This window comes from Mugil cephalus, chromosome 5, assembly GCF_022458985.1.
Source record: "Mugil cephalus isolate CIBA_MC_2020 chromosome 5, CIBA_Mcephalus_1.1, whole genome shotgun sequence".
Classification (NCBI taxonomy): Eukaryota; Metazoa; Chordata; class Actinopteri; order Mugiliformes; family Mugilidae; genus Mugil; species Mugil cephalus.
The window spans coordinates 19,759,449-19,771,742 of NC_061774.1; the positions used below are offsets into that span (position 1 = coordinate 19,759,449).

At 42.2% G+C, this 12,294-nt stretch overlaps 1 protein-coding gene across 1 annotated transcript; it reads left to right on the top strand.

The window, feature by feature from the left end:
* Positions 1-693: 693 nt before the first annotated feature.
* LOC125008302 (endothelin receptor type B-like) lies at positions 694-11,734 on the top strand. The gene is made up of 8 exons (XM_047585484.1): positions 694-898; positions 5,402-5,899; positions 7,143-7,255; positions 7,381-7,585; positions 9,854-10,003; positions 10,112-10,245; positions 10,354-10,462; positions 10,557-11,734. The coding sequence occupies exons 2-8, from the start codon at positions 5,504-5,506 to the stop codon at positions 10,698-10,700; spliced, it is 1,251 nt and encodes a 416-aa protein (XP_047441440.1). The 5' UTR covers positions 694-898; positions 5,402-5,503; the 3' UTR covers positions 10,701-11,734.
* Positions 11,735-12,294: the final 560 nt, after the last annotated feature.

Below are 12,294 nucleotides of genomic sequence, written 5' to 3' on the forward strand. Positions count from 1 at the left end.
GCTGATACAGAATAACAACACACAATAAAAGATCATTTACACGTACACGTGTTTATAAATGAAGCTGAACCCGAAGGCAGACGTGACTCCAAGTGCAACGTAGTCAACTTTTATAGGGGCAAAAGTCTTCTTCATTGACGCTGAGTGTGTTTCTATATTTTAAAGTGTTCATTTTGAGAGCCGGTCCTTTCAGAAATAGTTGATTCTAACTGTGATGCTACAGGTTCAGGTAGCTCATTGACCACTCTATATTTCCTGAAGAATACCTAATAATGTAACAATAATAATAAAAACAAGCTGAATAAGGCAAATGTGTTCCAGTGTAAAATCTCACTCAACTGGTCAGAGGCAGCAGTATGGCCACCAGAATAAATCCCCTGGTTATTTCTACACTAGAGGAAACGGATGTGTCTGTGTGGACGCTGTGTTTTGAAGTGAGGTTCATTCAGGGAGAAGCTCGCTGGTACAATTCCCAGGACTCGAGTGCTATTACTCCTGGAAAGCCTCAAACTCCTTTTTTAAATTACAGCTCCATCTAGACCACATTTCTGCTGCCACAACCCAGGAATTTTCAGGAAAAGTTTACAGAAAAGTTCGTGCATGCGTTTGATTTGCATCCTGGGAAGGATGTTCTTGCCTGTGATGTGATTGGCTGCCCCTGCAGCCTCCCGGCTTGTGCTTATAAAGCCCAGCGTTGTCAGTCGGCGGTGCAGAGCACAGTCGGAGCAAGGAGGCGAGTGGTCCTTACGCGCAGCTGGATACACCGTAAATTTTCACTCCTGGGACTCGATATAGTGTCGTAAACTTACTCTAAAGGCACCGGGCCAGGCGGAGGGGCTCTGCTGGAATATTGACCGGAAAACTTGTGCCCTTGACCACAACACAACTCAGCGGTCCAGTAAGTCCATTCAAGCTGGTTTTAAATTGATTACATGTTTAACATGTTTTTTTGTAGAAAAAAAATGCTCTGAAAGAACCACGACTTTAGTTTGTCTGACTCAACCCATCTAATATGTATACACCATGATTTTGTGTTTCTACAAACAGTCTGTGAATTCATAATAGTTTAGTTATTTATTAACTGGAGCCGTGCGCCTCCGTGGGTCGTGTCACGTTTGCGCTGATTGCAGTGTGGCTACTTTGAATGGTAAATGTGATTCGCGTTTTTTGGTCACACGGCGTTTAATTTCATATCGACCGCGTCTGAAACTCATTCGCACAATTGTCTCGGTGGATGTTTTCTAACTTACTTAAAGCCGACGCCTTTGACTCTAAGGGCCCCGTGAGATGATCTCATCTCACGACAGCGCCAGTTCCGTGCCTTTACGCACATTAAAATGAAGCATCACGACCTGTTATTTTGGATCTGTACCATTGACACAGTTCGCTTTTTCACTGGCCCCATGCAGCGCTATGAAGCCGCTTTAACATTTGGCACATGATAGATGTTGCTGCGCACACAATGCCATGTTTAAATCAAAAGAGTGGAAGTAAGTTCTGTCCTCGGGCTTTTTGTCCATTACGGATAGGATTTATTGGACCTTTTCACGGCCGAATCCAATGAACTGCAGGCATCTGGCAGGATAACCAAACTTCACACGTTGATAATGAATCAGAAACAGGGCTGTAAACTTAAACTGTCACATCCGTGGATTCGGGCGCAGCGAAGCTTAAACATCTTTCGGCCATCATCACTCACGCGTCGTGCATTGTGATGCATATGCAGTGGTAATGGCATTCGTTGTAGAAGGAGATCCAAGTAGGAGGGACACATTAAGAGAAACATTAGGGATCAGGATTAGTGGCAGAGTTGTAAAGTTTTCATTTAATATGTGTGCTGCACGCAGTTTAATCCAATTCATTTTTTCTGATTTTATTTTACGCATTCACTGACTCTTGCTACTTATTTCGGTCTTCTCTAGAATTATGTTCCCTGATTGGTGTAAACGTAATGCCAACAAATGATCAAGCCTGCTCTGCGAAATTTATAATGAAATTACCTCCTCTTAAAAAAAAAAACATCTGGGATGAAAATCACATGTTGTTGTTGTTGTTGTTTTTCCATCAAAATGAAAGGACCATTGTTGCGTGATGCATGGATAACTCTACGACTACGAAGATTTTTATTCCAGCCAATCAACATGGAGAAAATAAAACAAATCTAGTGGCGTTTGTTTCATAATTTGCTCTAAATGCAGTCTTTTATGTGAATTTGCTGAAACTTTCAATCACACTCTCACTATAGAGCTGCTTGTGAGGGTCCACCCTGGTCACGTCTTGTTGTTATCTCTGTCTTTTACTGCTTGTCCTGCCTTCGGGTCGCTCTCATGACTCCCGGCCTCTGGGTACTGAACATCAGCTCTCACTCTTCCCCCCTTTTTCCTGTGCATTCCTTCTAATCTATATTGTTCTTCTCAGCAGCACAGTAGATAAACCTGTCCCTTCAGTCAACTAACCATGTTTCTTCCAGTGGTTTTTCCACCCCTTCTTCCTCCACTCTTGTTTCCCCACACATCTTCACGGTGTCCCCCTCAGTCTCACTCCGCCGGCTGCCAACTTTTTCCACCCCCTGCCGCCTTTCTAAGATGTGCGGCCAGCAGAGGAGATGGTTGCAGAAGTAAAATCTATTCGATTAAGGAGATCAGCCCAGTTAAAACGAAGCTTTCCAATTAAATCACACAGCTCTGCTCTAACATGGCCTAATGAGCTGCCATGTTGTACAACACAAAGGCAACATTCACATGATAAGAGAGGATATGGATGGAAGGTGGCCAAATCTTTCAGAAGTAATTTCTTGTGATATGTGTGTGAGTTCATCCATGTGATTATTTTTTTTTCTTTGCCTTTGTGTGTGTGTGTGTGTGTGTGTGTGTGTGTGTGTGTGTGTGTGTGTGTGTGTGCGTGTGTGTGTGTGAACAGAACGAGCCTGTGTTCTGGAGCCAAAAGCAGCTATGACCGGCTGTCTTTGAGAATATGCGTGCGTGCATGAGTGTTTGTGTGTCAGCATGAAATTTTTGCAAATGCCAGTGTATTGGTAGAGAAAACTGAGCATTTGTCCGAAAAGCCTTTGCCTTTCCAACCCATGGTGTGTAGAGGTCCGCTCGTCCACTCAGAGATGGAGATTTTATTTGTGATAGTGCATCTCTATGCTGCCGTCGTTGTCAATCGGGCCATTTATTCCGAGAGGAGCTGCAGGCCATTCCGGGGGGTACACATGATTCCCGAGAGTTAAACTGCAGCCCTCCATGAAAGAGAAAGAAAGAATCTCTGTCACATGCAGGACAAACGAAAACGTTGTTTCTTATGCGACCTGTTCCATTTTCCAGCTCTGTTTTGTTTTGTCATCTCTTCTGGTTCATTTTGTTGTGTCTTTCTGTCAACACACAAACAAGCTCTCGCTGCTTTAGCCACAAGATTTCTATCTATATGCTCATAATATTCATATTTTAGTGTTGGTAAATTTTTGTTTTACACAAATTTAAGTGAAATATTGATTCAAAAACACTTCCCCGATAAAAGATTGAGCTTAATGTGCTAGAAATCAGTTTGTGTAATCATTATATAAAGCATGTATCCTCTTTGAACATTTATATGATGACGTTTACAACTTTCCTGATAAAAAAGCAGGAGGCGAAGATACATGTTTGAGTCATGTGTCGGTGGACGCTTAGTTCAACCAATGAAGAAAGAAAAACGTGAATGTCTCTACTGTCACACTCAGTGCGTTTTCATGCACGTGAAAAAAAATAATTATTGCCTTAATCGGACTACAACAGGAGAACTTAAGTGCATGTAAACACGTTACTCCGATTAAAATCGGCGTTCTTGTTATCCGATTGAGACACCCAGATAATGCAATTGAATCGGACTTTTCAATCGGATAATGTGCGTGCGCATGCTCCATGACTGCTGCACTGGGGTGTGACCCCGGAACAAAAACATCCAAGAAAACCAATCATAGAAGAAGAAGAAAAAGAAGAGAAACGGAGCCCTCTGAGGGATAACGCGGATCTTACCTGCAACGGAAGTAGCGTGAACATTATGTATAAGATTAAAAAATGTACTAATATTCGTCTGGTTGTTGTTTGAAATGCCGGTCTGCCGCATGAACGACTCTAATTTATTATATCACGTAATAGGTCAACCCGGAAATCGGGCCGTATTAATGTGGTTTTAACCCGCTGAAAAGATACATATCGCCACCTAGCGTGGAAGGGGAGAACAGTTATTCGATTCGAATTTTCGTAAAATCTTTGGTTGATTAGACATTTTTGTATACATTTGTTTTTTAAATTCCCCCACAAATTTACACTTATTTAAACATACATTAACATGAACCCAACATATTTTAATAAAGGGATAAATGGAGGCAGAAGAAGTTATCTTTCAGTCAGCACTTCATTCAGCAATACAACAGTGCACCTTTTTACACAGAGCGCCACAATAGACCTGTCAATCTAAGTCTCCTGTACACAGGAACCTACTGCTGTTTGAAATTTAAAAAAAATTAATGAATGTTTGAACCTGTGTATTTTTTGAATATCTTTATAATGAATACAAAAATATAATAATGTGTATTCATAAGTAGCAGTAGACCAAGTCTAACACATGGTCACATACAGTAGGTAGGGGGCCCCCCACTTAATCTCTCCATCAGTTTGGGGGTCCTTGGTCTGAAAAAGACCCCTGATCTATGCTATAGCCAGTCACAGCCAGGCTTTACTCTTCTATCAGAATATGAGTCTGGTGACGCGCCATTGGGATTTCATTATGCTTCAGCCAGTAGAGAGGAAAGGAATACCTTTGCACGCAACTGGATAGTCCTACCATCAATCAGAGCCCTTTTGTTGTAAACAAAATCTACTCCACGGTGCTCATATATCGTTTTTGAGTAAGTGGCTGTCACTGAGTCTATCATTCACCACCTAAACTACGCCAAAAAAGATGTGAAAGGCCCGGGAGATCTTTCCTGGAGCACAATCAGTTAACAATGGAGTGGCTCCAAACAAATATTCCCCCACAAAAATCTGTGTGGGTGGGGGAGGAGCAGACTGGCTCCCAGGCTATTAATGCGAGGCTCTTGATATATAATTAAAGGATCAATCATGTAGGAGCCAGTTTGTCAAGCAGATATTTCATAGAATGCGGGGGAATTTTGAGCTGCTGCTGGCACTAAAGATACATCAAAAATCATAAGAATGGTTCCTCCTGGGACGATTAATGTCTTTATGTTTCTAGACAGGAGTGACAGACCATAGCTCAGAGCCAAAATATATATTTTTTTTAAACCTCAGAATGCATCTTTGTAATAGATTCACATCTTATGCTCATTTTCATAAACACAAGCGACAAGTCGTCTGTTTTGGTTTAACGTGATGGTTCGTGCTTTCTTTCCCTGCAGGAGAAACGAGCTCGGACCCAGACCCACGCTGACAGGCCCAGTCGGTGCATGTGTGTGCCTTCCGGTGCGTCTTTTTAGACTGCTGCGAGGCCTCAGGTCAGGATGAGGGCCATTGCACTGCTGCTGTTCTTGATGGCCGTGGAGGTCGGGGCGTCCAGGGTCGTCCGCGATTCCCAGGGCGTGCCGGAGGCTTCTGATCCGTCCAAGAGCAACGCGTCGGCTGCGTTGCCGCCTCCGCGGCCGCCTCCGCAGCCTGTGCGGCCGGGGATCCCCCCGCCCATGTGCTTAAAGCCCACGGAGATCAAGCGCGCCTTCAAGTATGTGAACACCATCATATCCTGCTTGATCTTCGTGGTGGGGATCATCGGCAACTCGACGCTGCTCAGGATCATATATAAGAACAAGTGCATGAGGAACGGACCCAATGTCCTGATCGGCAGCCTGGCGCTGGGAGACCTGCTCTATATCATCATTGCCATCCCCATCAATGTGTACAAGGTAACCACACTGTCTCCCCGTTAGTCTGCAGTGTTTCTTCTGTTCGGCCAGAATCTTTTGGCGCATCTGAACATTAAATCAAATCTCTTCAAATTAAAATGTCCAAGTTGGAAGGTTTGCAACTGCTATAATATTCACCATTTAAGGCATTTTGTACAATATGTAAAATCATCACTTCAAATTAATTCATTTTATTAGGCACGGCTGTGTCTAATTTAGACAGGCTTTAATCTGGGGCCATTTCCCTGCACGTTAACAGTTGTGGGAGCGTAGTTTGCGACACCCTCCTTGGAACATCCCGTGGATGGCTGTGGTTTCTTTATGAGGTTATTGCTGTGGTTCGCCTCCACGTTCGGTCGCTTTCGTGCGGTTTTGTCAATTTCCTTTTTCAGAAACGTCTGTGCAGGTTTTTCCACCTGGACTATAAAGGATGATTAGAAAAAAAACAAACAAACGGGTAACCGCAGATGCAAGCCAGCAGCTAGGCAGAGCCGCGCTGGGATTTTAGACTTTTGTTTACTGGCCCTGTGTGAAGCGAAACTATTCAGTGGGTTGACGTAATAAGTGTAGCCAGGCAGTAATTGTTTAACTGCAACTGTTATGCCAGTCCAAAACCCAAACAGAAAACATATGAACCTTTTTTTTTTTTTTTAATTCTACAGATCTGATAGGACTGACTTTGATTGAATGAAGCTGGGATGTAGTCTTGATTTATCCAGCTAATCTGTGATAGAGTCGCCCTTAACTGTGTTTTCTTTGCGTTAAAGTCCTGCATTTCCCTATTATGGATGGTTGTGGTAGCTCAATCTGTAATGTTAAGAGCATCAAGATGTATTTTAAGGCGATAAAGAGACCTGATTCGGAACATTTGAAAGTTTGAAGGTCACAATAGTTCTGATTGTTTTAAGATACCAGAGACGATACTGTACGTTTGTCTGAGCAGTTGAAAATGATACCTCCTGATAATCAAATTTAGCCTCATTTGTTATTGCACACCACGCTGTCCTGACCCTGGAAGGAACCTGATTTTTATGAGAGAAGAACTTTAGCAGTGGGGTGGAACACTGTGTTGTAGGTTTTGGCATCAGCAGCTGCATTAATGATGAAAGACAAAAGGAAGAGCGGACCTCGAAATGAACCTTGAAGAGGTCCGCGTGTGTTTACACAGGTGACACTTATTAAGTTCCTGTCATCACAAAAGCCCCTTTCTTTCCATCTCCCCTCCATTTATTTTTCTCTGCAGCTAATAGCCGAGGACTGGCCGTTCGGCGTGTACATTTGTAAGCTGATGCCGTTCATCCAGAAAGCCTCAGTGGGTATCACTGTCCTCAGCTTGTGTGCCCTCAGCATTGACCGGTGAGCGTGCTGCAACTCCTCAGACACACACACACACTCACTCATTAATTAATTGCCCCTCGTTTTTTCTGATTCTGACACAGGCAAAGATGAGCACTGAATGCATGCGTCTGTATCCCGTTTAGGTACCATGCCGTGACGTCGTGGAGCAGGGTGAAGGGAATGGGGATCCCTCTCTGGAAAGCAGTGGAGGTGACACTGATCTGGATGGTCGCCGTGCTGCTGGCCGTCCCTGAGGCGCTGGCATTCGACATGCTGGAAATGCCGTACAGGGGCAACAAGCTGCGCGTCTGCCTACTGCACCCCGAACAGACCACCAACTTCATGAAGGTAGGCACGATTAGACATGTGCACCAGTACAAAGTATGGAAATAGAAAGTAAAAATTCCTGTCGCTTGTTAAATCAGAGCTAACTTTAGTTACATTATTTATCATCATTTAAAAATAAATCATTTTCTAAATAAATCAGTTTATCTTATCGGGATCCTCGGTTTGTACACAAAGTTTTAAACTTCACAGTAAGTGGTGACTGTATGTGTCAAACAAATGCAGCGGTAGAAACCTTAAGTATACGATGGAATTACTCTAACCTCAGTGTATACTGTATGTCATATGGTGCTTAAGTGAATTAACTGTTTAGTGGTTTGTGATTATTTTTTTAATAAATGCAATGCTATAACTATGTTTCATGCTCGTAACGTTAAAGCACACAGTCCATCAGGTGTCATGTGGTGTGTACAGGTCAATATTAGGATAACAATTGTGCGTTTAAATAAACCAGTTGTCTATTTTATCAAATCAACTGAATGCGAAGTTTGTTTTTCAGGTAACATTTTAATGCGAGATCTAATTTGCACACGCAAATTGAAAAACAAGTGTCTAAAAGCCGCCAGCAGCCGCTCATGTTTGCGGGTCTGCAGCAGCGCCTTGAGCTGCATGCTAACTACAGCGCTGCAGGGTCTTAGTTTAGCACGTTAGCTTGACGATATTTGACCGCTTTAAGTTGGCGCGAGAAGCTAACATGCTAAAAAGGCTTAATCCTTCATGGGGCAAGGAACCATGGTATGGTATCATCGACACACATTTTAAATTTCGTCCCCGCGCCTCCCAGTGAGGTTTAGAAGCATGTGGTCAGAGAAGATAAAGGAAACACTCTCAGTTGAAATCAGGGTCTAACGTGGTCCTCAAGGACAAGGAGCCTTTGAATTTTGGTAAATTTGGTAAATTCATTAACCTTGTTTTTCTCCATGAAAATTTAAAAAATTTCACAAAAGTAAAACAGTCTTCTGACGTCTTATGGTAACACTCAACACATTTTTAGACCAAAGACCCCCGAACTTTTGGAGAAATAAAGTAGGCGACCCCCTACCTGCTACAATTAAGTCTCAGGCTTGTGCTATTTATAAAAATACATTACTATTATAATTTGTCATTAAATATTAAGCTATGCCTTATCCCTTCATTAAAATATGTTAGATTCGTGTTAATGTGTATTTAACGAAATTGAAATTTGTGGGGGAAAAAAAAAAGGACAAGACCTTTGGTATAAAGGGTTAAACATCTAAGGCGTATTTCACATGGTCACTATAGGGTATTATCATGCTGAATAGTTGTGATTTGCAGGCCTGTGATCATGACCTTAAAACTTGGAGAAAAACAAAAAAATCACCTTTTGACCTGATGATGACGTTACATTAAAAGTGTGTGGCTTCACCGTCTATGTATAAGGATTAGAGAATTATTACAATAAACAAATGATTAAGGAGCAGCGGAACAGCGGAGCAGCGTGAAAAAACCCTCCTGACAGTTGGTTTTGGTTTGAAGTGAATCCAAGTCTATGTTATATGAGAAATGGAACATAGCTTCTCATGGAAATGCGTGAGTAGAACGACTGAATGAGTGACGTCCGTGGAATGATAAACTCAAAACAGCTGGATTTAAAGTATGTCCAACTCTCGCAGCGACATGGTCGGAGCGGTTTGACTTGGCAGACTCAGGCTGTACATGTATTCGTTCAAATTGTTTGATAGCGGTGGTTATGTTGTTTCACAGACACATGGTCAAAATTAGCCTGCGCTCTGATTTAGATCGATCTGTTAGCACCGAGCGGAAGGTGGAGTAAAACTTGACTGTTGTTCAACTTCCACCTAATGCCGTGTTCAAGCGCACATGCCGGCAGAACAGTTGACTTCAAAGCAAACCGCCTCTGCAGAACAATAAAGTTTCAGTGTCTCTTTAATCAGTATCTCTTTTTTATTCTGCCAAATTACTGATTGCAACAAAATGTAGTTCGTTGCCAGAAAATCCCCGGATTGTGTCTGTTTCTTGCAATTGATGAAATAGGAAGTACGGTGACATTCCCAATATGTGGCTTTTTAATGGAGGAACTGTAGTAGGATACAGTGGAAACGAGGATTAAAGGTGATTAATGTTAAAACAGTCAATTGTAAATTGAGCTTGATGTTATAATTTAATGCTCTCGGTTGAGCTTTAACAGACATGTTAAATGACAAATAAAGGATTCTATTTGTAAGTACTAATATCTCACTAATATCTTTCTGTCCAACCTAAAAAGGCTGCGCTCTTTGTTCTCAACAGTTCTACCAGGAAGTCAAAGACTGGTGGCTGTTTGGTTTCTACTTCTGCTTCCCACTGGCCTGCACAGCAATCTTCTACACGCTCATGTCCTGCGAGATGCTCAGCCGCAAAAAAGGCATGCGCATCGCTCTCAACGACCACATGAAGCAGGTAAAGTTCACGTGCGAGCGTCATCCGCGCTTCCCTTTGAACCACAGTTAGTTTCCCTTGCGCACGGCCAAGACCGGTCACACATTTCTTTGTGTGCGTTCGCTACAGCGGAGGGAAGTTGCCAAGACGGTGTTCTGCCTGGTGTTGATTTTCGCCTTCTGCTGGCTGCCTCTTCATCTCAGCCGCATTCTGAAGAAAACAGTCTACGACCAAAATGACCCCAACCGCTGTGAACTGCTCAGGTAGGCACAGCTACAGAGAACACCTCGTCAGATCCCATTGTTCTCTTTGTCGGTGATTTCCTGTTAAGTTCTTTAAAAAAAAAAAAAAATTCCCCTTATCCTTGCCAGTTTCCTGCTAGTGATGGATTACATCGGAATCAACATGGCCTCTCTAAACTCCTGCATTAATCCGATTGCCCTTTACTTTGTCAGCCAGAAGTTTAAAAACTGCTTCCAGGTTAGTAGAACCTCTATCATAAAATAAAAAAAAATAAATAAATAAAAAGTAATCAAAAAGCTAATAAGTGTGTGTGTTTGTTACTGTGTTGTAGTCCTGTCTGTGCTGCTGGTGCTACAGAACGTCTCCCCTGGATGAGCGAGGCTCCGGAGGCTGGAAGGGCTCCTGCCACAGGAATGGACTACACCGCTCCAGCTCCCGCTCCAGCTCCAGTCAGAAATACACAAGCTCTTCCTAAACACACACACACACACACACACACACACCTACACACTGCTCTTCTACCAAACCAGTGTTTCCATCAGCTCCCCATCAAGGAGAAACGGGTGCCACTGCCAACATACCTGCAAGTACACTGCCAACATGCCTGCAAGCGGATCTGAGTCGGGAGGTAGAAGCCACTTCTACAGGACTCGCGTCATACTGAAAGACTCAGAGATAAACCCAAAGCGATGAGTTGAATAACAGGACTGTACCTGTTCAGGCTGTAATACCAAACGCAAAAGCTATGATGAATCCAACGATACGTAAACGTCTACATACTCCGACGCTGAGGCTTGTGTAGAGGGCTTAAAAGCTCTCAGTGCACCAATATGGTAAATACATTTATAGAGAATGTTTATTCAAGCCACTTGTAAATACATGTACAGTATTATTTACATTCAGATCGCAGCCTTATTATTATTTTATTATTATTATTATATCTAGCCTTAGTGCTTCATGTATGGAAAAGCACTGATAAGTACTACTTGTTGAAGCTTTAATACCTCAAGGGGAAAGCTAGAGGGAAACTGTGACCCTGAGTTAGGCCTCAAAGGTGTAAGTCTTTATTTTAAAATGCACAAATGTGCCCCTGCATATATAACATTTACACTGTTTTCACTATTTACTTAATAATAAAAAAAAGGTGTTTTGTTGTGCTGAGAAACCGGACAATGTGTTCATTGACACTGAAGGCAGGAGACCTTGGAGAGTGGATTTATCTTTAATATATTCGTGTTTGGACACGAGATCTGCCACAGCGTTGGAGTCCGCAACAGCGCTCAGATCAGCTGATTATGCAACGAGTGAGTCATGGTATTTATCTACGGTATCTTCGCCCTGCTTTCAGCCACACCGAAAATCCTGAGAGTCTTTGTGAATGTCTTTATAGAGGGACCTCCAAGTTATTACATGTAGCATTAACTTGAGGTTGAAGATCAAATTAAATGTGAATATGGGTTTTTGAATTGCATTTATATTGTAAACAGTAATAAATATTATTTTATAGCATTTGTGTCGTTTTGAGTTATTTTTTTGACCATTTTCGTTGGTTTAGATTCAAGAAACATCATGGGGTAAGATCTTCAGCGTGCTATGTAGTTGCACACAAAATAACTCAATACTAAGTTTGTTTTTAATACACAACAAAAATGATGCACATTAATGAAGAAAATAAGAGTCTGCTATCCAGCTAGCTGCTCTCAGCTACACAGTATTGCCTTCAGCTACAAGCTAACAACAGCATTCTAACATGGCTGTCAAATTAGTTTAGCATGTTAGCTTGATAGCATGCGCTAATTTGAAGCTAACACAGCTGTGTCTTTCCCAAAGTCACCATATTGTGTAACAGGATAGGTGTGATTAGCATGTATGTGGTTATAAAGTGAAGAGAACATATTTCCATGACTACGGTCCTAGATTTAAAGTCTTTGGTTTATTAGAAATGCCTGCATGAAATACTATGCAGTATATCTAAACACAACTGAGCTGGAAGGAACTCCCAAGTCATTAGCCTACATTTAGCCGTAACTTGAGGTTGAAGGTTAGATTAAATGTAAATATGGGTTTTT